Source organism: Rhynchophorus ferrugineus, unplaced genomic scaffold (genome assembly GCF_030347505.1).
Source record: "Rhynchophorus ferrugineus isolate W39M unplaced genomic scaffold, kcgeb_rfMv2 rfM9, whole genome shotgun sequence".
In the NCBI taxonomy this organism is placed as follows: domain Eukaryota; kingdom Metazoa; phylum Arthropoda; class Insecta; order Coleoptera; family Curculionidae; genus Rhynchophorus; species Rhynchophorus ferrugineus.
Window position 1 is genome coordinate 29,766,064 of NW_027472588.1, and position 25,580 is coordinate 29,791,643.

At 33.0% G+C, this 25,580-nt stretch overlaps 3 protein-coding genes across 16 annotated transcripts; 2 read left to right on the forward strand and 1 right to left on the reverse strand.

The window, feature by feature from the left end:
- The first annotated feature begins 92 nt into the window (after positions 1 to 92).
- nan (transient receptor potential cation channel subfamily V member nanchung) lies at positions 93 to 15,131 on the forward strand. The gene is made up of 16 exons (XM_076414421.1): positions 93 to 362; positions 428 to 523; positions 1,442 to 1,529; positions 1,587 to 1,763; positions 1,825 to 2,014; positions 2,070 to 2,223; positions 5,335 to 5,485; positions 5,546 to 5,649; positions 6,917 to 7,052; positions 10,261 to 10,437; positions 10,502 to 10,698; positions 10,751 to 10,905; positions 14,139 to 14,248; positions 14,303 to 14,484; positions 14,539 to 14,781; positions 14,835 to 15,131. The coding sequence occupies exons 1-16, from the start codon at positions 189 to 191 to the stop codon at positions 15,003 to 15,005; spliced, it is 2,505 nt and encodes an 834-aa protein (XP_076270536.1). The 5' UTR covers positions 93 to 188; the 3' UTR covers positions 15,006 to 15,131.
- Positions 15,132 to 15,475: 344 nt separating this feature from the next.
- LOC143202702 (uncharacterized) lies at positions 15,476 to 17,418 on the reverse strand. The gene is made up of 7 exons (XM_076414413.1): positions 17,198 to 17,418; positions 17,018 to 17,135; positions 16,726 to 16,887; positions 16,437 to 16,670; positions 16,246 to 16,377; positions 16,015 to 16,187; positions 15,476 to 15,959 (listed from the first exon to the last, which is right to left on the reverse strand). Exons 1-7 carry the CDS (start codon positions 17,344 to 17,346, stop codon positions 15,875 to 15,877), a joined length of 1,053 nt encoding a protein of 350 aa, XP_076270528.1. The 5' UTR covers positions 17,347 to 17,418; the 3' UTR covers positions 15,476 to 15,874.
- A 74-nt stretch (positions 17,419 to 17,492) lies between these two features.
- subdued (anoctamin 1) lies at positions 17,493 to 25,577 on the forward strand. Of its 14 annotated transcripts, none has more exons than XM_076414370.1 (21): positions 17,506 to 17,694; positions 17,765 to 17,785; positions 17,913 to 18,089; positions 18,142 to 18,378; positions 18,600 to 18,779; positions 18,842 to 18,983; positions 19,111 to 19,179; positions 19,266 to 19,337; positions 19,803 to 19,966; positions 20,024 to 20,192; positions 20,245 to 20,477; positions 20,534 to 20,694; positions 20,748 to 20,980; positions 22,280 to 22,444; positions 22,507 to 22,710; positions 22,761 to 22,889; positions 22,944 to 23,058; positions 23,114 to 23,319; positions 23,470 to 23,642; positions 23,699 to 23,952; positions 24,971 to 25,577. In XM_076414370.1, exons 1-21 carry the CDS (start codon positions 17,519 to 17,521, stop codon positions 25,144 to 25,146), a joined length of 3,456 nt encoding a protein of 1,151 aa, XP_076270485.1. In that variant the 5' UTR covers positions 17,506 to 17,518; the 3' UTR covers positions 25,147 to 25,577. The 14 variants fall into 14 exon arrangements, with proteins under 14 accessions (XP_076270493.1, XP_076270496.1, XP_076270485.1 ...); XM_076414373.1 differs by having other exon boundaries at positions 17,534 to 17,694; positions 17,906 to 18,089; XM_076414374.1 differs by having other exon boundaries at positions 17,586 to 17,694; positions 17,899 to 18,089.
- Positions 25,578 to 25,580: the final 3 nt, after the last annotated feature.

Genomic DNA, 25,580 nt, shown 5'->3' on the forward strand with positions numbered 1-25,580 from the left:
GGGGCGTTTAATTGTTTTATATTTTAATGCAAAGCCAATTTTTCAGCACACATACTTATTGAGAATGAATTTGAAGTTGTCGGCTTTATCGGCTTTTTTGTTTGATCAATAAGGGTTACTGCGATTTATAAAGCTAACATATTTATTGAAGTTTTGAAGAATTTTGTGATTAAAAACCGTTTTAAACAATGGGTAATACTGAAAGCAATGTTACTAGTGGTGTTAAAAAACAGGCTGGGGCTGCAATGCAACCCATTTATAAATTGTGCGACTTAAAAGGTGGTGGATTATTAGTAGAACTGATGAAAAGGGCAACACAAAACAAACAATTTGCCGAGATTGACCATGCAATAAAAACAAAGGTATTAACGTAAATCATGTATAAATTGTAGGAAAAAAATGTAATTAATAAAAATAAAATATACAGGTGGAACAATTTTTATACAATAAAGGAGAAGGCAAATATATTCCTATATCACAGCTGGTGTTACTTAGAAATAAAGAACGACCAAGGCATAAGTTGGTAAGAAATTAATTTACTATTAAATAAAGTTTATATGCACCTATATACGTAGACTGTATTTGAACACCCCTATATGAATTAAACATTGGAAAAATCAATTAGTCATTAATGCTATCCGAGAAGACTTACTTTCTGACATCTTCATATGAATGATGCTGTGTATCACATATCAATCGGAGACGGTATATATTGGATAAAGAATGATTAGTGGAGAGGGCATAACTAGATCATACAGAGGGCGTGTGTGATTTCAAATTTGATGGTTCAAAAATGGTATCGAAAAGTTGGAGGTTCGCTATGATCAGTGAATCACCCTTGAAGGCAATTATAACGAAAAATAAAAAAACTAATTTTGCCAAAAATATGTGTTTTACTATGATAGGCTGGGGATTTTTCAATTGACCTGTTAGATCGAGGATGGCTTTTCGGCTATTAACATAGCGATTCAAATAATAAGTTTAAAGTAGTGACATTTGGATATTGGACGACACAAAATTATTATCCAAAATTGCCTACATAGTTAAATCTGTATTTTCCCTGTCGTCGCAAGAGCGTTGTGGGCTCTTCGGTCAGTTGAGACTTGCTCACAAAATTGATAGTTGAAATATGCGAAAAATGCTAGGTTCTTATGCGTGGCGACGAATTAACTGCGCGAGGTTCTCTGGAATATTTTCATGGATGTTCGACGTGACGTTCGCGATGGATCTGGTGTTTCCTTCAGTGTTGGCTGACTGTTTATTGAACCGGTTTCTTCAGATCCAGGTACCAAATGTGAAAGGGCATGAATCTGCTGTAAAATAGACAAATTTTTGGACGTGTGATTTACCTTGGTCAAAAGTTGCATCGACCTGCCGTTATTTAGAACTCTTATATAAACAATAGAAAGTAATTTATGGTCAAAAACGTATATATTTCCAGTTACCACAGCTAAAGGCGATGGAAAACCCAGACGAGTATGAGATCGATGACGAGGGACCTGACATTTCCCAGGAAGAATACGAAAAAAGTAAAATTATTCGCAATTATTCAGTTTAAATCTTGTAGTACCCACGTTAATTTGTAGATCCTTCGATGTATCGACACGTCTGCTGGAAACTGAAAGATAGAGGCGCGGTAGGCGAAACTATCTTGCATCTTTGTTTACTAAACGCTACTTCCTTACACGCCGATATAGCTAAGCGTTTGCTTAGATTCTACCCAAAATTGATCAACGATATTTATATATCCGATGAATATTATGGTAGATATTTTATCACTTAATCATGTTATATTTGACTAACAATTGTACCTATAATTTGTAGGTGAAAATGTTCTTCATATAGCTATAGTGAATGAAGATCCATCTATGGTAAAATTCCTTCTGGCGGCTGATGTGAATTTTCAAGAGAGGTGTTTTGGAAACTTTATGTGCCCGGAAGATCAGAAATCGTCCAGAACTGATTCAGTCGATCACGAATGGGTTAATGTTAGTCCAGTAACTAACTACGAAGGGTGATGTACATCAATCATAATGAATGCTAGATTTTGAATTGTATTTATTTAATAGTTATGTTTATTGGGGTGAATATCCTCTGTCATTTGCGGCGTGTTTGGGACAAGAGGAGTGTTTTCGACTGATTTTGGCTAAAGGCGCCGATCCCAATGCCCAAGACACTAATGGAAATACTGTACTTCATTTGCTTGTTATTTATTCAAAAGTAGTAAGTTATCTTATTTATTATTACATATAGCTTAACAGGTCAATTGAAAAGTCCCAAGTCTACCATAGTAAAACACATTTTTTTTGGAAAAATTAGTTTAGAAATTAGTTTGTTTTATTCAACATAATTCCCTTCCAGGTTAATACACTGATTATAACGATCCTCCAACTTTTCGATACCATTTTTGTAGTACGATCTGTCCTTTGCTTCAAAATAGGCCTCAGTTTTGGGGATCACCTCTTCATTGGACGAAAATTTTTTCCCAGCGAGCATTATTTTGAGATCTGAAAACAGGAAATCCTCGCTGGGGGCCAGATCTGGAGAATACGGTGGATGAGGAAGCAATTCGAAGCCCAATCCATTGATTTTCGCCATCGTTTTTACTGACTTGTGACACGGTGCATTGTCTTGGTGAAGCAGCACTTTCTTTTTCTTCAAATGCGGCCGTTTTTCGGCGATTTCGTCCTTAAAACGGTCCAATAACGCTAGGTAATAGTCGCTGTTGATGGTCCTTTCTTTTTCAAGGTAGTCAATGAAAATTATTCCATGCGCATCCCTAAATAAAGACGTCATAACATTGCCAGCAGACTATTGCATTTTCCCATGCTTTGGAGCGAGTTCATCGTGTGCAGTCCACTCGGATGACTGTCGATTGAACTTCGGAGTGAATTGATGGTTTATGATGGCCATTAATGATGGCAAAAACTCAGGTTTACGATTGATCATTTTCAAACACTGCTCCGAATCATCATCAACTCGTCGTTGCTTTTGGTCAAAAGTGAGCTCCCGCGGCACCCACTTTGCACAGAGCTTTCTCATACCCAAATATTCGTGAATGATGTGATGTACACGTTCAGTTGATATCTTGAGTGTGTCTGCTATTTCATTCAATTTCAATTTACGATTATTGAAAATCCTTTTGTAGATTTTTTTAATGTTTTCGTCCGTAACAACCTCTTTTGGGCGTCCACTGCGTTCACTGTCTTCGGTGCTCATTTCACCACGTCTAAACTTAGCATATCAATCCTTGATGGTTGAAGTTTTTGCTTCACTGTATTTTTCCTCTTCAAAAAGCAATATTTTTATCAACACGCGAAATTCATTTTTATCCATTTTTTTTCACAATAGCAAAAGTTGCTTCACTTAAAATGCTATAATTCACAAACTAACGATCCGACAGCTGTTAAATTTATACAAGCATCTTTTGAGGGTTAGGGCTAACTAAAAAACATATGGGCTTCGTGTTGCTTCCTCATCCACCATATTATCTGGCCGTCAGTGACTATTTCCTGTTCTCATATCTCAAAAGAATGCTCGCTGGGAAGAAATTTTCGTCGAATCAAGAGGTGATCGCCGAAACTGAGGCCTATTTTGAAGCAAAGGACCAATCGTACTACAAAAATGGTATCGAAAAGTTGGAGGGTCGTTATAATCTAGTCGCTACAATCACCCTGGAAGGGAATTATGTTGAATAATAAAAACTAATTATGCCAAAAAAATGTGTTTTACTATGGTAGGCCGAGGGCTTTTCAATTGACCTGTTATACATTTCTCTCTTAACCGGGTGTGACATTTTGGACTAATCCACAAGATGAGCATTGTTATCATGGAATATCTCAATTGAGAGATGCTTGATTTCTCAATGACAATCAGCGAAATAATTCGGCATCCATCTTGATGATTGGGTATATTAAATTGGAAACATCATGTTAGATAAATGGCAGAGCAGATCAGACTCAAAATCAAAGAACTAACTTCACCTAAATTTAAATATAGTAGTTTATCAATTAATTATAAAGCCAATTTGAATTTATGTGGTGCAAATATAGCCAGTGCAAAATCAGAGCGACATGGAAGCAATACATTTGAACAACTCACAGAAAATCAGTTGAAAATCAAAATTGAATTCACTTTTGCATTCTATTTCGTTATTTCATTGGTCGGTATGTATGTTATAAAATTGAAATTAAAAGCACAAACTTTTAATTTACTTGCAAATTATTTTGTTTTAATGGAAACTAATGGTTATTTAGTGAATCAAGGAGACCAACGATACTGCCCACACACTATTGTTCTGATACAAACAAAACCTTTAATCATAAATATTTCACTCATCATAAATCACATCTTAAACCAGTAATAAGAACATCGATTTTCCAGAACAACGGCTGTACAAGTATCGCGATCTTGAAGATATTGTCAAAGAGATGTCGTTTTCCGCCAGGACCAAACAGTTGTCGTTTTGGATAGTTGTAAATTAAATATAGTAGTTTATCAATTAATTATAAAGCCAATTTGAATTTATGTGGTGCAAATATAGCCAGTGCAAAATCAGAACGACATGGAAGCAATACATTTGAACAACTCACAGAAAATCAGTTGAAAATCTAAATTGAAACGAAATAAACTACACGAGCTGGTATAGTTTTACAATATTTTCCTTCCCATTTTAATTCTAGTTAAAAAAAGTTACGTCCGAATATATAACAGAATCAGCCTATAAAATTTGTCTGGTTCTCAAACGTCTACACATTTTTTCAAAATATGATATAGTGATAATAATTACAGGTTATAATCCAGTAAATATTGTTGTGGCTCCTTGCTTGTTTTGATAAATTTCGAATCGCTGTTTATTATTACTCTGCTTGAAAATGCCGAAGCTATTTATGTCAGAGTCAGAAACAGATTGTCTCTCTAATTAGTCTAAATAAAGTAATTAGTCACAAAAAAATAAAAATTAGTCTCAATAAATGTCGAACAGAAACGCGACAATGTATGCATTATATGTACTAAAATATTTAAATTAATTATATTTGATAACATTATTTTTATTTTATTATTCTGAACTCAAAATTGATGCGGCAACATTGCGACGTTTTGGCGACATAAATTTAAATGATGAGTTTACTGTTTTATTGAATGGGCTATATGTTACTGAAATAAAATTCATTCAGAAACCCAACTAAAAATAAAAATATTAATAAAAATTATAATATTCTAGATGTGACCATTTTATTCAACTTTTTTCTGTGTATATCCTTGGAAAATGATTTTATAAAACTTGTATATGTATATCTATGCACAAATGTATATATATTTTTCTTGTTACAGGAAGCTTTTGATATGGCTTATGAAGTGGGTTCTAGTTTGTCCATTAGGAACGTCCTTAACTTGACACCTCTCACACTGTCTGCGAAATTAGCACGAATAGACATATTCTTTCATATTTTAAACTTAGAAAGGGAAATATATTGGCAAATTGGTAAGTGCGGTTGTTTTACAAGAATATATGGAACTAATATAGTAAATCGTTCTGTTTTAGGAAGTATTACCTGTGCTGCCTATCCTCTATCCCAAATAGATACAATCGACGTTAAAACGGGACAAATTAGCAAAACATCAGCTTTAAATTTAGTAGTTTTCGGAGTATGTATAAATCACCGATGTAATAATTTTGTTATAAGTTATATAACGGAAAACTGTTTATCTTTTTCGCTTAGGTTAGATTAAGGGGAAGAAATCCTTTGGACACCTTAAAATTTCAATTTTTTCATAATTTTATTGAAACATTAAGTATTTTTTAATAAAATGATTTTTTTTAATAAAACTGTATTTTCAAATAATATCAATTTATCAATAGTTATAAAAATGGAGGGCTTCATTAAATATCCAAGCAGCAATGTACGCCAAAATTCTAACAAATTTAGTGCAGAGTATATATGTTTCTAGAGACTAAAGTTTTGGGTATGGTCACTCAAGTATTTTTATATATATATTTTTTTATATATTTTAAAGTCTCCTTTTACCAACTATGGGTTTATCTGGACTGGGCCTAAAGTTTAACGTGGGCTCCGAACCATAGTCCTCAGCATTAAGCCTACCGACTGGAGAGTGACCAACTTTAGAAATCATCCCAGAAGACATCCGGTCTTATGCAGCCTGGTTACGGATGTGACTGGGATAATTTTCCTTGTCGGATTTTACACTCTTGCCTAGAACATTCACAAATTTTAAACAATCACAAACATAAATTTACGACCATACCCCAGCGAGATTCGAACCCGCGGCTATCGCAACAGTAGGAGGACTGTCCCATCGCCTTTACCACTGTGCCACCAAGCCGGCTATTTTTATATTTAATCAACATACATAGATAACCTACAACCTTCATAAACTTATAAGAATTGCTTTTTATTGACGTCAGCTTTTCTGGGGATTTCATTCGGAGTAATCCGGCCAGCTATATGAATGAGAGGACCAGAATGAAACCTGGTTTTACATTAATTGCTAGGGCTATTGGATGAAGACCCGATGCAAACTCAAAAACAATTGAAAAGTTGAATGTGAGCCGACTCACAGTTTGTGAATGATTGCAGACGGTAGGAAAGATCCAAAAGATGGGTGACATATGTCGTTTCTAATGAACTATTAAAACCTGGAGGAACAGTTAATATCGATTGCTACTGAGTGATCATTTTGAATAAAGATACACCTGTTATAGATTTTGGAAAATTTGAAATTTGTAAATGTTGATGAAACTGAAATCGGAATCGATTGAAATCTTCTACAATATAAAATATTGTAAAGGGTTTCTCCCCTTAATCTTAAAACAAACGTAATTTGACACTACGACATTATTTGCTTTCGATCCACTGTTATCCGCATATTAAATAAATAACTTGGAATGTTTTAGGACAAAGATGAACATCTAGAGCTTATGGATGGCGTTCTTATAGACTTGTTGAATGCCAAATGGAATACATTCGTTAAATTTAAATTTTACCGACAATTTTTCACTTTTGCGTTCTACTTTGTTATCTCATTAGTCGGTATGTATGTTATGAAATTGATAAAAGCACAAACTTTTAATTTACTTTCAAATTATTTTGTTTTAATGCAAAGTAATGGTTATTTAGCGAATCAAGAAGACCAACGATACTGCCCACACACTATTGTTCTGATACAAACAAAACCTTTAATCATAAATATTTCACTCATCATAAATTACATCTTAAACCAGTAATAAGAACATCGATTTTCCAGAACAAGGGCTGTACAAGTATCGCGATCTTGAAGAAATTGTCAAAGAGATGTCGTTGTTCCGCCAGGACCAGTTGTTGTTTTGGATAGTTGTAAAATTATTTGTCGATTATACCCATAGATAAAAAAGAGCTTTAACTTTATAGACAATTTCGGAGAAATGCTTCGCGACGTCCAATATCTAGATGTCACTACTTTGAACTTACTTGTTCCGCTATACTAAGAGCACAGAACGTATTTGATTGGTTCATTTCATTTCTATGGCGTGTTTGTTTTATTTTGGGCACCATTTTCTATGTGTAGAATTAAAAAACAGTGCTTTTAGCGTTTTTCTACGTTTCGTGATTAAATTATACCATAATCAAAATCATAGAGAAATAAAGATTTAACTTTATAGGAAATTTTGGGAAAATGTTTCGCGACATCTAACATGTAGATCGCTACTTTTAACCTATTACTTGTTTTAATAACTATGCTATGAGCGTCGACGAGATCCGATTTGTTCACTTCGTCTCTACTGCGCCTTTATTGTTTATTTATTTCGGGCGCCATTTTCAGTGTACCTAACCTAAGCAGTACATTTAGATTTTTATAACATTTTCTTATTTATTTTTTGAAGTCGGTCCAATTTTTTTGTTAAAAATATGTTGTTAATGTTCATAATGTGTCAGTTAACTTTGCGCCTATCGCCTACAAATTGATAAATTCCCTATTCCCTGGTTCTAGAAAATTTCATACATCGGTCTCCAGTTCGACCACAGATTCCAATGGTTAGCTCAAATACAGCAGGCTATCTGCAAGGGCCATATGAGCTCGAGCGGCACCCACTTTACACAGAGCTTTCTCATACCCAAATTTTCGTGAATGATATGATGTACACGTTCAGTTGATATCTTTAGAGTGTCTGCTATTTCATTCAATTTCAATTTACGATCATTCAAAGTCGTTTTTTGGATTTTTTTCCGGTTATGTTTGCGTCGGTAACAACCTCTTTTGGGCGTCCACTGCATTCACCGTCTTCGGTGCGCATTTCACCACGTCTAAACTTATCATACCATTCCTTGATGGTTGATTTTCCTGGGGCAGTGTCCGGAAACTCGGCATCAAGCCAAGTTTTTGCTTCAACTGTATTTTTCCTTTGAAAAAGCAATATTTTATCTATACACGAAATTCCTTTTTTTTTCACAATATTTGTTTTTGCTCAAAGTTGCTTTATTCAAAATGATATAATTCACAAACTAATTTTCCGACATCTGTCAAATTTATACACACATCTTTTGAGGGTTAGGGCTAACTAAAAACATATGGATTTAATTCTAGTAACACCATCTATGTGTCAGGCCGGGGACTTTTCAATTGACCTGTTAATCCACACCAAACAGTCAAATCCACTCCAGTCCAACCAGTAAAAAAATATTTCATGGACACTAGATTCTTAAATTTACTGTCAGATAAACAATAGTCTCTTCGGGTGGTCAGCTTTTTGATTTTTAACGGTCTTCGGAAAAGGAGGAGGTTCTATGTTTCGGGCGCCATTTTCAGTGTACCTAACCTAAGCAGTACATTTAGATTTTTATAACATTTCCTTATTTATTTTTTGAAGTCGGTCCAATTTTTTTGTTAAAAATATGTTGTTAATGTTCATAATGTGTCAGTTAACTTTGGGTTTAGCCCACTATTCCTCTTCCCCAATCATGTTTTACCATTTTTTGTGTATGCTGTCATTACCATGGATATTGTCCCTCATGAAACGTTACACAATTCAGATGTTTTCACATATATCACCAATCGCTTGCTTTAACCGTCACGGAATTAAGAGAGCTGCAAAGTGAGCAATACATACGTTGCATTATTTATACGGAGACAGTGGTGCCAACATTCAACAAGATATATTATAAGATGGGGCAAAAGTCCCTCTACTATTTTGATTGCGCGCCATCTTGGTTATGTGACGTTTAACTCAGTTTCGCTTTAACCATTGTTTTGTGTAGATGTATAAATTTTATTATGGATAAATATACATCACGAGCAGAAATAGTGACAATATTTTTAAAAATAATCGTTCCATTATTGCCACTCAGCGGAAATTGCTTCAAAAATATCCTAATTGTCCACTGCCTCGCAAAACCATAATTTATCGTTTTCATGGTAATTTTTGACAGTACGGTACGACAGCAGACAAGCCTCGTTCTGGAAGACAACAGACGTCTCGTAACGCTGAAAATGTGGCTCTGGTGCGCGATAGTGTTGCAGGGTCTTCAGAAACATCAATTCGGAGACGTGGTTCCCAGTTACACATTTCTGCACGCACTTTAAAGCGAATTTTGAAAATGTTCTCGTACAAAATTCAATTAGTACAAAAATTGCTACCGAGAGATCCTAATCAACGAGTTGAGTACTGTAATGCAATCCTAAGGCTGTCTGAGGAAATAGAAGATTTTTCGTCTAAATTGATAATGGCCACGTCAATAAAGAGAACTGGTGGTTTTGAGGAACACAGAATCCTCAATTAATTCATGAAACATCATTGCATCCACTAAAAACAACTGTATGGTGTGGTATTTATGCTGGAAACATCATTGGTCCCTATTTTTTGAAAATGACCAAGGGGTTGTAGTTACTGTTACTGCTGAACGCTACCAAGACATGATTCGAAATTTTCTTGTACGAGAGGAGATGTGGTTTCAGCAAGATGGGACCACATCACACACAGCTCGTTGAACAATTCAATTATTGGTTGACGATTTTCCACGAAGAGTAATTTCGCGAAGTGGCGATTTAGCATGGCCAGCCAGATCTCCGGATTTAATAGCACCAGACTTTTTTTAATGGGGTTTTTAAGACCAAATAAACTTTTTATGAAAACCAAACTTACTTATCTTTTTTTTTTGGTAGGCTTTAAGGGCCCCACGTTGTATATTGCATGGTATTTCTATTATTTTATCTCTTCTCTCTATATTTATTAAATTATGTAACAATATAGGAATAACTTTTCAGCCTTTACTTTACGTCCTGGACCGCCAATTCACGTTGATGCATCTAAAAATGCTACAAATGCGACTTCCACAAAGATGAACGCTTCATATCAGTTAAACTTAAGTACATCAACAATTTTGAACATGTCTGGTATTGTTCTACATAAAATTGATTCAGCTATAAAGGAACATAAGAAAAGTTAGATGATATCCTCAATATTTAATAAAATATAACATGTTTTTTTTTACATTGTTTTTTTTAGGTGAAAACGATGATTATGATGTAGAAGAATGGTGGGATAATCTGCAAGAAGAATGTCGTCTTATGAACTTCGATCAACCACAATCTCAGACCAGATTTGCTGCTGAGATAGGAATCACGTTCGGTGCCTTGTTCTATTTGGCCGCAGCTGTGCGTGAGGCTAGGTTCCTGGGCTTAAGGATGTTCTTTGAAAACTTGGTATTCGGTTTAAACCACCTCATTCTTACGAGCTTTGATGTTTTTCTTGTAGATGACTGCTCCGTCAAGGGTAATGTTTTTGTTCTCGTGTATTTTGGTCTTCGGTATTATACCTTGGTTGAGATTGTTGTGTCTGGATGAGATTGAAGACGTATTCGCGGTTGTCGTAATGTTGACCACAGCGCCATATTTTCTATTTTTTTGTAGGTAAGTGATATTCTATATTTTATAGTTCTTTTTTACTGATGTTTTAATTTTTGTGTAATTTTTTTATTAATCCCTTAAAACGTCAACAATCTGCCTGTGGGCAATAAGTATTATTATATGATTTCCGTTATATAGTATAACCATCCTAACATGTAGAAGAACTTATAATCTAAATCTTATTCTAGATACTATTATAACTTATTTTAAAGTCTCTCCTAACTTATTCTAAAGATTATTCTAACTTATTCTAGAGGTTATTAAATCTCACACTATGTGTTTATTTGTAGTTTGCGTTTGAGTCTACGCACTTCACTGTCATCGCGCACATTTAACTGTTTGGCGAGTGCACTGGTATGCACTAATAGTCTTTCAGAGTACTGCGCACTAGCACTACGAATCACACTCGTTATGGGTTCTAGGAGGATATCGCGTTGAATCAGTTTGCTGGACACGTAATAAGAGGCATCGACGATGAGAAGTCAGGGGCATGTCCTGCTTAGAGTCTGGAACTAGAAGAAATGAGATTCATTTCTTCAAAATCTAGGCAACTCCACTGCCCCATGTGACCTCTGGCGCGCCGCCAAAATCGTAATGGAAAAAAATTCGAACGCAATCCCCCCTCTGAAGGCAGATTCCTCCACGGACATCGCCTTTACAAATCCGGAAAAAGCCGAATGAAATGCAGTCCATCTCTTGATCCACCTCAACAGACATTGTCCATCATAAATAACACTATCCCCTCTCTAAAGAGGAAGGACTTCCGTTTTTTCTTTCGTTCATCTTCTGAAGAGCATAGTCTCTCCCAGAGACCTTCAGCTCTACATAAATCATCTGTCTTTTAAAAAAGCTCTAGGCCCAGATGGCATGACAGCAGACCGTCTAAAAAATCTCACTAGCAAGGAGCTATCAGAACTTGTTAACATTATCAACTTCATCCTGAGGTGGAAGCATTTCCCAAAAAACTGGAAACATGCGCTTGTCTCTGTCATTCAAGTCCAATCAATCTGACTACAGGCCCATCAGCCTGTTTAGTTCACTTTCCAAACTTGCCGAAAAAACTATATTACACGCTTTAAAAACTTCACAGACGCATACCACATAATCCCGAACGAAAAATTTCAAAAAAGTTTCCGTGCCAAACATTCAAGCCTCCATCAACAATTCACCAGGCTTTAAGAAAAGGTCGAAAAACTGGAGCCATCTTTTTAGATGTCTCCAAAGCTTTTGATCAAGTATGGCACCACGGTCCAATATTCAAAGCGAAAAAGCTTGGTCTGCCGAATGACCTAATTTCCCCGCAAGGTGCTCCACTAGCCTCAGCCCTACTCAACCACTATAAGGCTGATTTCCCACTCCACAAACTTTCCCACACAGCATTTTATGCAGATGATACCGCTATTTTCACAACTGGTTATAATCCCGACGCTATCCGCAACGGACTTCAAGACCAGCTGAACCAGGCGATTGCATGGTACAAATTCTGGCAGCTGCAGATAAACCCGAGCAAAACTCAAGCTATTCTGTTCCACTGCAAGAAGGAGTTTCGCGCCTATCGCCTTCAAATTGATAAATTCCCTATTCCCTGGTTCTAGAAAATTTCATACATCGGTTTCCAGTTCGACCACAGATTGCAATGGTTAGCTCAAATACAGCACGCTGTCTGCAAGGGCAATATGAGCTCGAGCGGCACCCACTTTGCACAGAGCTTTTTCATACCCAAATTTTCAGTTGATATCTTTAGAGTGTCTGCTATTTCATTCAATTTCAATTTACGATCATTCAAAATCGTTTTTTGGATTTTTTTCCGGTAATGTTCCGGTAATGCTTGCGTCGGTAACAATCTCTTTTGGGCGTCCACTGCATTCACCGTCTTCGGTGTGCATTTCACCACGTCTAAATTTATCATACCATTCCTTGATGGTTGATTTTCCTGGGGCAGTGTCCGGAAACTCGGCATCAAGCCAAGTTTTTGCTTCAACTGTATTTTTCCTTTGAAAAAGCAATATTTTATCTACACGCGAAATTCCTTTTTTTTCACAATATTTGTTTTTGCTCAAAGTTCTTTTGAGGTTCACACATCTTTTGAGGGTTAGGGCTAACTAAAAACATATGGATTTAATTCTAGTAACACCATCTATGTGTCAGGCCGGGGACTTTTCAATTGACCTGTTAATCCACACCAGACAGTCAAATCCACTCCAGTCCAACCAGTAAAAAAGTATTTCATGGACACTAGATTCTTAAATTTACTGTCAGATAAACAATAGTCTCTTTGGGTGGTCAGCTTTTTGATTTTTAACGGTCTTCGGAAAAGGAGGAGGTTCTATGTTCGGCTGTATATATATTTTTTAATATATGTTCGTCGATTTCTCTGTCAATTGTGGGCCGATTTTCAAAATTATTTTTTTATTCGAAAGAGTGCCCCTCCGATGTGGTTCCATTGTAACCAAATCAGGATCTGTGAGGGAAGGGGGGAAAATCGAGGGATAGCTCAAATTTCAAAGGTACGTTTTCACATCTCTTTTTTCTAAAATAATCAAATATTTGGGTATAATGTTATCGCTGAGCTGATGCGGCGGAAAATCGGAAGTCATTCAGTGCAAAAGCCATTCAGTTTGCTTGTAAAGTAGAATAACCGGTTTCCTAAAGTTTATTATTATTTATATTTAAAAACCGTTTCTGCGCTAAAGCGAAATACTTTTACAAGTAATTAATTTTATTATAACCTTGACATTCTGGAAAATACCACTCATATTATGATTTTGTATTTTTGTATATAAAAACGACATAACAACTCCTTACAATTATGCACAAAAATTAAATAGATGTCACAAAATTTCAAATCCAAAAAAAGAAAATAAATCTGTAATCTTTTTACCTATGGCTCTTTTGAGATTCGGACGTATAAAACATGGTTACAGGTGTGCATATTTAAATTCCCATTCTATATTTCTATGTTTTGTACTTTGAATCAACTGAGACTGAGCCATTGCCTTTTCTCACACAGTTACTTAATGCTGCTAGGCCACTGTCCACATCTCACCCAACTTAGAACTATTTATGGATTACGCAGCTTCAGGAACATACTGTTGAAGAAACTCGTTGGATTAAAAAAATACTAATTAACTCACCAGTAACGTAAAACATTTGAATGTTGATACGCGCAAGTGTACTTTACAACTGATATTAAAATCACCATTTTATTTTAATTAATAATTATTTCATTTCTCCAGGGGTTTTAAAACAGTAGGTCCATTTGTCGTGATGATATACAGAATGGTGATGGGTGATTTGCTGCGTTTTGCAACAATCTATTTGGTGTTTGTGATGGGTTTCTCTCAATGTAGGCGTTTTAACAAACGAAAATTAATAATTACTGACTGTTAGAAAATTTCAGCCTACTACATAATATTTTTATCCTTCGACAACCCATTAACACCAGAGGACGTCGATGACTCCGCCTCCAATCCCATGTCAACCCCAACCGAATCTATCATGGCCATGTTCCTCATGTCGATGACAAACTTTGGGGATTACTATAACGCTTTTTCAAGAACCGAACATGAATATGAGGCCAAGGTATGAGCATTATACAGAGTTTTTCTTATAACACCTTCGTCTTTCCTTTTTCAGATTTTATTTGTTGTTTTTATGGTCATCGTTGCCATTCTCCTCATCAATATGTTGATCGCGATGATGGGAAACACGTATCAGAAAATAGCTGAGACTAGAAACGAATGGCAGCGACAATGGGCTCGAATCGTTTTGGTGGTAGAAAGAGGAGTAAGCCCTTCCGAACGACTAAAGCAATTAATGGTCTATTCACAACCAATGTCTGATGGTAAAAGAGCTTTAGTGTTGAGATTGAACCAATCGGTAAATATATATATGTTGGCAATGGAATAGCGTTAAATAACAATTTATTTTAGGACGAAGATAAAGAGGAAATGAAGGACATTCTAGAAATCAAGAGACGGCACGACAGAAATGTTAAAAAACGAAAAGATAAAGAGGCGAATAAAGACAATAAAACGGATCCTACCGCAACGGTTGCTACTGAAATTACCAACAAAGATTTCAAGCCGAAAATATATATCTAACAGAACGACATACATAAGAAAATAAAAATGCGTTAATACTACAACCATAACTATTAATGAAAAATTTGCATACATATATGTTTTCCATTAAAATTAAATTAAGGAAAAAATCTCATAAGTATATTTAGTTGCATAAAAACTACTTAGTATAAAGTTTATCCTATATTATATCTAGATCTGAATATACAATAAATACTTTACCGTTTAATAATAAAAAATGTAATATAAGTAATATATTATGTTATGATATTAATAATCCAGAAAAATATATCATTAAATGTGAATCACTAGATACAAAAAGGAATATTGCACAGTATACAAGCTACAGTCACTGAAATAGTTAACTCTCAAATCCGGAAAAAGTCAGAAGATATATCTCCTCTCTTCTATTACCTATAATACAGACATTTTTGTTTTAGAAATTGTATAGTAAGGGGCTTCATAATGAAATACAAAATAAATATATTGGCTTATTGAACACTAATCGGATTTATTTTTATATAGCAAAGCATTGCTGGGCAACCCAATACTCAGAACTTATAGCATGATGAGGATTTAGAATTACATTTTTCACACACATCACTTACTAAAGTATAGTTATAGAGTATTCTCTGTGAGTATAGTTATAAGATATGTATATATATATATATATATATATATATTACATATCGCACAAATTGTTGATATATTAAGAGTCATTTATAAATGTTATATATTGTTATGTAACCCTCAATACAGGAAAATATTTAATTGCATCGTTTGCACTATATTACTATTTTATAATATTATATTTTATATAACAATCCTATTATTAATATTGAAATTTTTCAAATATGTTGACAATTATATATTTGAAAACATGAATAACTTTAATTGGATTTTGATAGTTTGGCTTTATATTGTTCCAATTCCACATTTTCCCAATGACTTTGTGGTGGTAATTTCTGTAAAATTCTACAAATCAAAATAAATTAATAAATTATTTAATATGAATATATTTTATTCATACTTTTTGACTTCTTGATAAGCCTCATGTTCCTCTGGCGATAAGCCATTAAACAATACATCTAAATTGTAGTTTAACAAAGTTCTTGTTTTAATACCAATCAAAATGGTATCACCTGCTTGTTGGTGTTGCAATGCATGATACAAAGCAAGTTTTCCTAGTTCGATATTTTCACTCTGCAATATTCCTTAGACTAAATATATATTTATAATAAATATCAGCATATTCATCTACCTTGCAATACTCTCTTGCTTGACTACAGACTTGTTTTATATGATCCACTGCAGGGTGCCAAGTTTGTGGACCATCATTTGTTAATAAACCCATTGCATGAACTGCTGCTTGTATTATGCCCATTTTTCTAGACTAAATATTAACATATTTTAAATTAATTTGTTTCACTAAATAGTATGGAATTAACTTACTTTGAAAAATTCTGTATAATTATCCAATGTATTATCGATCATACTTGATCTGCAATAAGTTAAAATTGTATCTATAGGAACTTTAGACTTTTCGACGCATTCTTTTAAAACACTTAGTGGATAACCGGTAATTCCTATGTGATTTGCTTTGCCGGATCTACATATTTCTTGTAGTGTTGGAAGTGTTTCGTTTATAACAATATCTAAGTTTGGTGCAAACTCGATGTCATGACACTATTAATAAAATATGAAATACGATATAAACTTAGATAATAAATAATTTATTCACCTGTATTATATCAACATAATCCAATTTAAGACGGCTTAAGGATTCATTAATGCTCTTTCTAGTTCTCTCGGCAGAAAAATTAAACATACACTTTGGATCTTTTTCATAACGGCAACATTTTGTTCCTAAATAATATGCTTGCCTTGGAATGCCTTCTAAACACTGTTAAAATGTATATTATAGTGGTAGTATAGTAGTTATGGGTATTATATTAAAACAGTGTGTAATAAGTTGCATAAGAGGAATTGCGCTTTTCAATTAAATACATGTATTTAATTACATATATACTAACCAAGCCAAGTATTTTCTCAGATTCACCATGACCGTACCAAGCTGCGGTATCAATAAAATTAACACCCCGTTTTATAGCTTCATGTACAGTTTTTTTGCATTCGTCAATATCATAATCTCTAAAACATATTTAAACCAGACATATAATACATATATATAATCCATAGTAAAATATAGCTACCCATAGAAATAGGAAAATCCACCAGTACCCAATGATATTTTGCTTACATTTATACCAGTGTTGCCCAATGGGTTGTAAGTCATCCTACGTACTTCTTTTTCATCATGAAAACCATTTACAAATGTTTCTGGGAGGCTCATTTCGCACATTGTTATAATAATATATAAATTATCTTACGTTATGATGGAAAGTTTACAACAAATCTGTTATTATCGAGCAATATTCTTATCTTTTGTAGAGATGTAAATAAATACTTTTAGTGGTAGATAAAATAACAAGTTGTTATTGTTATTGTAATATATATTGAACTTTTAAACTGATATGCAACCAGAAATTGAAAAATTGAACTTTGAAAGTACGTTTATGTTGTGTTGCTTTTTCCTGAATTTTGTGACCATTCAGCCATTTATTTTAACATATAACATTTTTTGCAAGGACGAATTAAAAAATTATATAAATATATATGTTTTGACTATTCATTTTTACATAAAGAGCAGGTAATTGTTTTATTTCTTTTAGGTTATATGAGAAAAATGACAAAAATAATTAATATTTTCATTTTAACAGTTTTATAATTACTACATTAACGTAAGTACTAAATTTTCTTTAAAATACTTTGCAATTGGATTTCTAAAAGTTATATTATTATATTGTATTTCATTTTGCTTCATCTATTTTTATACACTCAAAAATAAAACTAGGAAGCAGTTTTTAGGTATGCCAATAACTTGACTATTTGTAAAATAAAACCAAGAGTTTCAAAAAAATTAATGTCTAAAAGAGATACATCTGAACTAATTGCTTCTAAATCCAAAGGAAATGAAAAATATGTACTACTTAGAAGTTCATCTTCACCAGATGTTGAATACCAGAAGGAAAATTTACATAAAAGGTACAATAACTATTTTATATTTTTATATTAGTTAAAGTATATATTGTTATAGGGGAAAGAACACACAAACATTACCAATTAGACAATGGAATTCAATCTCTAACCCATTAGATTTGCCAAATGATTTTGATCAAAACAATGCAGGAAAGAAATATTATAAACCTTTCATGAACAAAAGCTTTAAATCTGGTTATGATAATTCTAATCCTCACAATGATATATCTGCAATGTCTGTAGGTAGTTTTTATAAAAGTGCTGAAGACTTGGATGATGTTATGGATACTAACAGGTAATGTTACTTTATTATTCAATTAAGCCTGTATAATTAGCTAAATTGGTCACACCTCAACTTTTATTATTGATTTTATTTTTTATATAAATGACAAGATGAGTAATTTTCAGAGTGGTGTTAATTTGCTACGTTAAGAACCTAGCATTATATTAGTTTACTGTTTATTGCTTAACTAAAACATATTTTTGAATGTACATAATATTGATTTATTTTTTAAGAGATTTTACAGATAATACCAGACCTCATACACCTGTTATAATAATTCATCCAAATTCTAAGCAGTCATTTGATGAGGGGCCATCTAATCATATAAACGTGAACAATATGAACAAACAATTTTGTAACTGTGAAAAGAACACCTGTCCTCAGCCAACAATATATTTCAAGGATGGTATAAGGTATTTGTTTATTGTTTCTATTATATTACAAGGAATATGTAGTTTATTATGGTATGTTTAAGATCTGTGGATTTTGTTTTGGCCTGGGATAATTATGAGGAGGATGCAATAGAGAAGAGACAAATTTTTGAGGAGAATTTGATAAAAGAGGGATTAGAGATTGAATATGAGCCAAAAGTTGAAAATGCCTTGAATTTTTTGAAGGTATATTCGATATGAAAAATATTTGGTTTTGATATATAACAAAATTAAATACAATAATAATAGTGACAATAATTTTGCTTTATGTTTTATAACTAATACACATATATAACATTTTACTATGTTATAGATACATGCACCAAAGGAAGTTTTAAGAAGATATAGTGAAATTTTAAAGTTGAGAATGCCCATGAAGCAGGTAAACATTTGGCTTAGATACATTATGCATTTGAGTGTTTATATATTACACAAATACACAATAAAGCATGCTCTATTTACCCTTAGGAATTATGCAAACTGCCCAAAGAATACCGATTAAATTTGTTTGATAGTGCTGGTTATTTTTTCACCCAAAAGGTATTGCACTTTTTCAGTTTAGTTTCAATGATACTCCAATCACTAACCTGGGTTACATTATTTTACAGTTTACTTTTATGGGACTGTGTGTAATGGCTTTATTTATTGTTAAGAATATGACTTATATAATCAATGGCTTGTTTGATTTTTAATTAAACAATATGATGGAACATTTATTAAAATCAATAAAACAAAATTGATGCTCTATCGTATTTATACATAGTGTGAATTAAAATTGAGGGATTTTTTTTATTTAATTTGTTTAAAAGTGTTTTCCATAGCCTAGCCATTTAATTTTAATTTTCCTGATCATATGAATATAGTTACAGAAGTCCATCTTTTGGAAATCCCTCAAAATTGTATTATTGTCCTAATATTTTTTTAGATTTGTTATTTAAATGAAATATATTAATAATATATGTTTGTTTTGTGTTGATAATTTTAATCTAATAATATTTTAATTAGATTCCAGCTTTAAGACAAGTGTCTCGCCAAACTAATTTTTTATTAGATGAAATTACTGATCAATGGGAAAAAGTCAAGTCTTATATTCTTATAGATAGGGAAAAGTTTCCTGAAAAAGCTCAACAACGATTTACTGCCATTTACAGTAGAGACAGGGAATATTTGTAAGTTTTTTATAAGGGAAATATCTAAACTTATGATGGATAGCGAAATTCTTCCAGATTTGATATAGAGTCTCCATGTTTTTTTACACCTGCTATTCATTCTCGAATAATCCAATTTATATTAGATAGAAAAAGATTCAGCAATAATTTCAACGATGATTTTGCTTTCGGCATCGAGAGACTGCTGAATGATGAAATTTACACAGCCGCATATCCGCTTCATGATGTATGAAAAGTATACAGTTATATACAGTTTATAAGAGTTATGGTGTTTTTAGGGAGATCTGAGAACACCAGGTACTATTCGGAACCTTCTTTACACCGAATGGGCCAATGTTTATAAATGGTACAGGTATCAACCCTTAGATTGTGTCAAAGAATACTTTGGTGTTAAAATAGCGCTATATTTTGCTTGGTTGGGATATTACACGCACATTTTGATTCTTCCAGCCATTGTGGGCTTAGCATGTTTTATTTATTCGTTATCAACCATGTATGATTATAAACCCAGGTAATGTTAATTTTCTTGTATATAGTATGAAATATAATGTCTCGCCTGATATTTAGTAATGATATATGTAATTTGGATTTGGGAACGAAAATGTGTCCATTATGTGATAAGTGGTGTGACTACTGGGATTTGAAAGAAAGCTGCATCCACTCTAGAATAACTTATCTCTTTGATAACCCTACCACTGTATTTTATGCGATATTCATGTCGTTTTGGGGTAAAAATATATTTAAGTTTGTCGCTATAAAAAATTATGGGATTGGTTTACAGCCACCACCTTCTTGGAAATGTGGAAACGTTATTCTGCTGAGATAACTCATCGATGGGATCTAACCGGATTTGATGTACAAGAAGAACATCCGCGACCGCAATACTTGGCTAGATTGGCACACGTGAAGAAAAAATCGGTGAATATTGTAACGAACACAATGGAACCCCACGTACCATTCTGGAAAATTAAAGTACCGATGACTATATTTAGCTTTTCGGTTGTACTATTATTGGTAAGTAATATACCGTGTAGTTAAATTTCTACAAAACTTATTTAATAATACCTAATAAGAATAATACAAACTTTTTTTGAAGCTATCGCTTTTTTATTATCATTATACAAGCCGCACTGAATTTTAGATTGCTTTAATTTGTTTTAATTTCCAACCCGGTAATTTTTTTGAAACTGATATTTAGGGAAATTATCTATTCATAATATTTCCGTAACAATGTCAATAATTGTTAAATTCTATGATTTCATTTCTACACATAAAATAATAAAATATACTTTCCATTTAATATTACTAAGTTATTCAGTGTAGACCCACGCTAATATGAATGGTCAAAATTGAGTTTTCCATATTCACTATTTTTGTTTGATTTGAAGAAACATGTTGAAGGGTACGCTGGTACAGATTGAATTAGAATTTCTGCCTCAGTCCGCGTCCTCGCCAAACATAGCGCTTTCTTACTACCACTTGTTTAGATCGATGCAACATGACTTAGCTGACTCACTCTTGAACTAAATATTTTATTAACTCATGTTACATACAGAACACATGTTAGATCTCAGTTGTACAGAAGAATTTATGACACTAGTTTTTGGTAAGCCTTGACTTTAGAGGAGTGTAGTAAATATATTTTTTCCAAAGAGATTCATCTTCCAAAGTGTGAATTAAGACATGCAACGAAAGTATACATAGGATCGCGGTTATTTTGATTAATCCGCACGAGTTGTAAATTTATGCTTGTAATAATTCATTATCAACGATACCGATTAGAATAAAAAAAACCTCTGTGGATTGGTATTGTTGCATGTTACTTTTATTAGATGTTATGTAATTCGAGACAATTTCGAAGCTGATTTTTATATTCAAAAATTATCCTGTATTATTAATTATTCAAAAATCGTTTATCATTTTTCTGTAGAAGGAAAAATATATATGATAAAAGACAGATCATAAATTATGTTATTAAAAGGAACAACTATCAGTTCACTGGGAACTACTTTAATAACAAAACATTGTGGTTTTATTTTAAATGTGTTGAACAGTTATTTTAAAACAATGTTTTATTAATTCTTTTTTAAAAACTTTACTGAATACACCAGGAAAATGTATTAAAAGGAAAAATTGTCATCAGAGATTAATATAATTAAACCTTTTAATTATTGATCAATGACGGTGATGAACTCTTCGTTGAGATTTGATTAAAGTATCAAAGGATGAATAACTTTTTACTAAAATTAATAAAACAATAAACTCACTTGCTTTGAAAAATTTCATTTAGATGGCAATTAATGTATTTTATAGATTAGCTTGGCAGTTGCTGCAGTTGTAGCCGTTGTTTTGTATAGGATGTCCATGTTGGTAGCTTTGGAGGTCCATTCTGATAAAGTAAACAACAGTTCAGCAATATTGTTCACTACCGTTACCGCTGCTTGTATAAATCTAGTCAGCATTTTCATATTCAATTACGTAAGTTATATCAAGTAGTTATCCTGGCCATATGCGTATTTGTAAAATCATTTACCTTGCAGATTTATACATACGTAGCTCAATATTTAACAGAATTTGAATTACTGAGGACCCAAACAGAATTTGACGATTCTCTTACTTTGAAGATATATCTTCTTCAATTTGTAAATTATTACGCATCCATATTTTATATTGCTTTCTTTAAAGGTAAATTCATCGGTACTCCAAGAAAATATAACCGTATCTTTGGATATCGCCAAGAAGAGGTGATAAATTTTTTTATGTTATAATTTTTGTTATTGTTATTTTTTTATAGTGTGGTCCTGGTGGGTGTTTGATGGAGTTGTGCATCCAACTTGCGGTCATTATGGTAGGAAAACAGACTATGAATACGATTTTAGAGATGATTTTTCCATTGTTCTTTAAATGGTTGAATACGCTGAAGGTTAGTAATTTGACGAGTAAACTTAATAATATATGAATTATGGCTACATTTTAGGCAAAATGTAAAACCGATCAGGCATCACAGAAAGGCAGTCGACCACAGTGGCTGAAGGATTTTAAGCTGGTTGAATGGGGCCCGAGGAGTCTATTTCCGGAGTATCTGGAAATGGGTAAGACTTACAAAATGTTGCTTCTACCTGTACCCTGTTGAAATATGTTTTATAGTGCTCCAATATGGTTTTGTGACCATATTCGTGGCAGCATTCCCTCTGGCTCCGTTTTTCGCTCTCCTAAACAACGTCTTAGAAATGCGACTGGACGCCAAAAAATTATTAACGTTTTATAGGAGGCCTGTTTCGCAAAGAGTTAGTGATATTGGCATATGGTACAGAATATTGGACTCGATTGGAAAATTATCAGTAATTACAAACGTATGTAACTCGGGAGATATAGCATTAAAATGTCTACTTTTTATCTTTATATATATATATATATATATATATATATATATATATATATATATATATATATATATATATATTATATTATGTATAGTATTATGATATTATATTTTATTTTAGGGTTTTATCATAGCTTTTACATCAGATTTTATCCCAAGACTTGTTTACAGAACATATATCTTTAAGAATGGAACCCTAGAAGGATATGTTAATAATTCACTTGCGTTTTTTAACACATCTGATTTTGATAAAGATTCACGGCCACGAAATTACATGTCCGAGCAATTTTGCCGGTAAGCGTTTAATTACTTGCCAATATATCAAAAAAAAGGAACATCTGTTATTTTAGGTATCCAGACTATCGGTATCCTCCTTGGTCATCCAAGAAGTATGAACAGAATTCAATGTATTGGCATATTTTAGCAGTCCGGTTGACATTTGTTGTTATTTTCGAGAATTTAGTTGTTTTTTTAATGATTATCGTTAAGTGGTGTATACCGGATATGTCTAAAGAGCTCAGGCATAGAATAAGGAGAGAAGCCTATATTACCAATGAAATTATCATTAAGCAGGAGGCAATTAGAGCCCAAAGTGGATATCAGAGTAAGTATGAATTTGCAGGCTGATTTTAACTAGTAGCTTATTATCAGTATTGTACTAAATATTAAGTTGCTATGACAGTACGTTCGTATTCATACATAGTTTGCATTTAAATCATGTTATAAGCATTTTGCTGTATAACTTGAATAATTCCGTCACTAATGAACTTCTGACATTATGAAAAAACTGAACAAATGGTCAGCGGATCAGTTATACTCAGAGTTATATATTAAGATGTGTGTTTTCTAAGATTATCATACTGAAAGACAATATGTTTTCCATCGACAAATTCTGTCTGTGTTCATTAATCACCTGCTTCAGTTGCATTAGTTGTTGACAGTGGCAGATACTTTGTATCTGTACCATTCTTGCTGCCAATACGAGCTTTGCGATCGTTTGTGATGCTTCTCTGGGCTTCAACTACGATTTTTTCGCACGTTATTCGCTCTCATGGCTCTCGAATGATTCGTTTAAATAATGGGTCAGTTTTGTTGCTTTTCTTATTTCGCAGCGATTCAGAAATGGAAACTCGGCCCATTAAATTTTTCTCCGTTAATACATGTGAAATATCCAAGTTCATCTTTAACATCCAATCTGTGGGCCGAAAAGAAAGGAATCAATTCTCCTAAAATATTTGGCGATGCTGATAAGAAGAAAATAAAAGAAGATCCAGGAATGTGACCTGGATCGCAATAGAATTGTGTTCAATCATGACTTAGTAGTTTTTGGACATCTTTAATAACAATGAGGTATCATTGAAGTTTGATCATAAAGTGATGTTTTCTTCGCAATGTTTTGACTATCACCTAATTGTCATTTATTTTAATAATTGTAAGACTGGATTACTAAGTTTCACTACTTGTAATGAAATTAACTAGATTGTGTTTTTGAAATGTGTCAAATACCATAATGTCAATGTCATTACCATGAAATTGTCAAAGCGACAAGAAACTATTGTATAAAACTGTTTTTTTTATAAAATCAACTTAACATAACTTAACATGAATATATATTATTTTAGATGAAGCAACTAATATGGACACATTGAAAAATATTAACGAAGCACCTGCTACGCCTGAGCAATGGGAACGACTGATCAGCAAATCTTTATCTGGCAGTGATTTTGATTTGCTCATTAATGCCAACAAAGAGGAAACGGAATTGAGGAGTGAAACTGATACAATCAATTCTATTTAAGTTCCTAAACACTTCTAGTCAAGATATATTTTTGATGAATATTGTGATATAGCGAATCTCCAATTTTAAAATGTTACTTAAAAGGCTAGAGTACATTTTCTCAAATACTTTGCCTGTGTTTCACAGGGTATATATATATATATATATATATATATATATATTTCTGCTTCCTAAGGTTGTGATGCTTCCAGACAAATGGTTTGTTTTTAAAATGTTTTTTGTTGTTGTGTAAGTATTTGCTTATTTATATTTTACTATTTAAATGTCTAATGATTGATGTTACTTATTTTGTTATTTGTTAAATATTTATAGACAGTATCTTAACCAAAATTGAGATCTATAATATCACATTTCTCCAATAAATATATAATTGAATAAAAATATTTTTATTATAAAAAATGTTATATTGAATAAAAGGCTACAAAATTAAACGC

Coding starts and splice junctions, on each gene's coding strand:
- nan (XM_076414421.1), top strand. CDS start 189: ATGGGTAATACTGAAAGCAATGTTACTAGTGGTGTTAAAAAACAGGCT. Junction 2,224..5,334: donor TTGTTATTTATTCAAAAGTA/GTAAGTTATCTT, acceptor TTCTTGTTACAG/GAAGCTTTTGATATGGCTTA. Junction 5,486..5,545: donor GGAAATATATTGGCAAATTG/GTAAGTGCGGTT, acceptor GTTCTGTTTTAG/GAAGTATTACCTGTGCTGCC.
- LOC143202702 (XM_076414413.1), bottom strand. CDS start 17,346: ATGTGCGAAATGAGCCTCCCAGAAACATTTGTAAATGGTTTTCATGAT. Junction 16,888..17,017: donor CTGAGAAAATACTTGGCTTG/GTTAGTATATAT, acceptor ACATTTTAACAG/TGTTTAGAAGGCATTCCAAG. Junction 16,188..16,245: donor AAGCAAGAGAGTATTGCAAG/GTAGATGAATAT, acceptor GGAATATTGCAG/AGTGAAAATATCGAACTAGG.
- subdued (XM_076414370.1), top strand. CDS start 17,519: ATGCAACCAGAAATTGAAAAATTGAACTTTGAAAGTACGTTTATGTTG. Junction 18,379..18,599: donor GATGTTATGGATACTAACAG/GTAATGTTACTT, acceptor TTATTTTTTAAG/AGATTTTACAGATAATACCA. Junction 23,320..23,469: donor AATTATCAGTAATTACAAAC/GTATGTAACTCG, acceptor ATTTTATTTTAG/GGTTTTATCATAGCTTTTAC.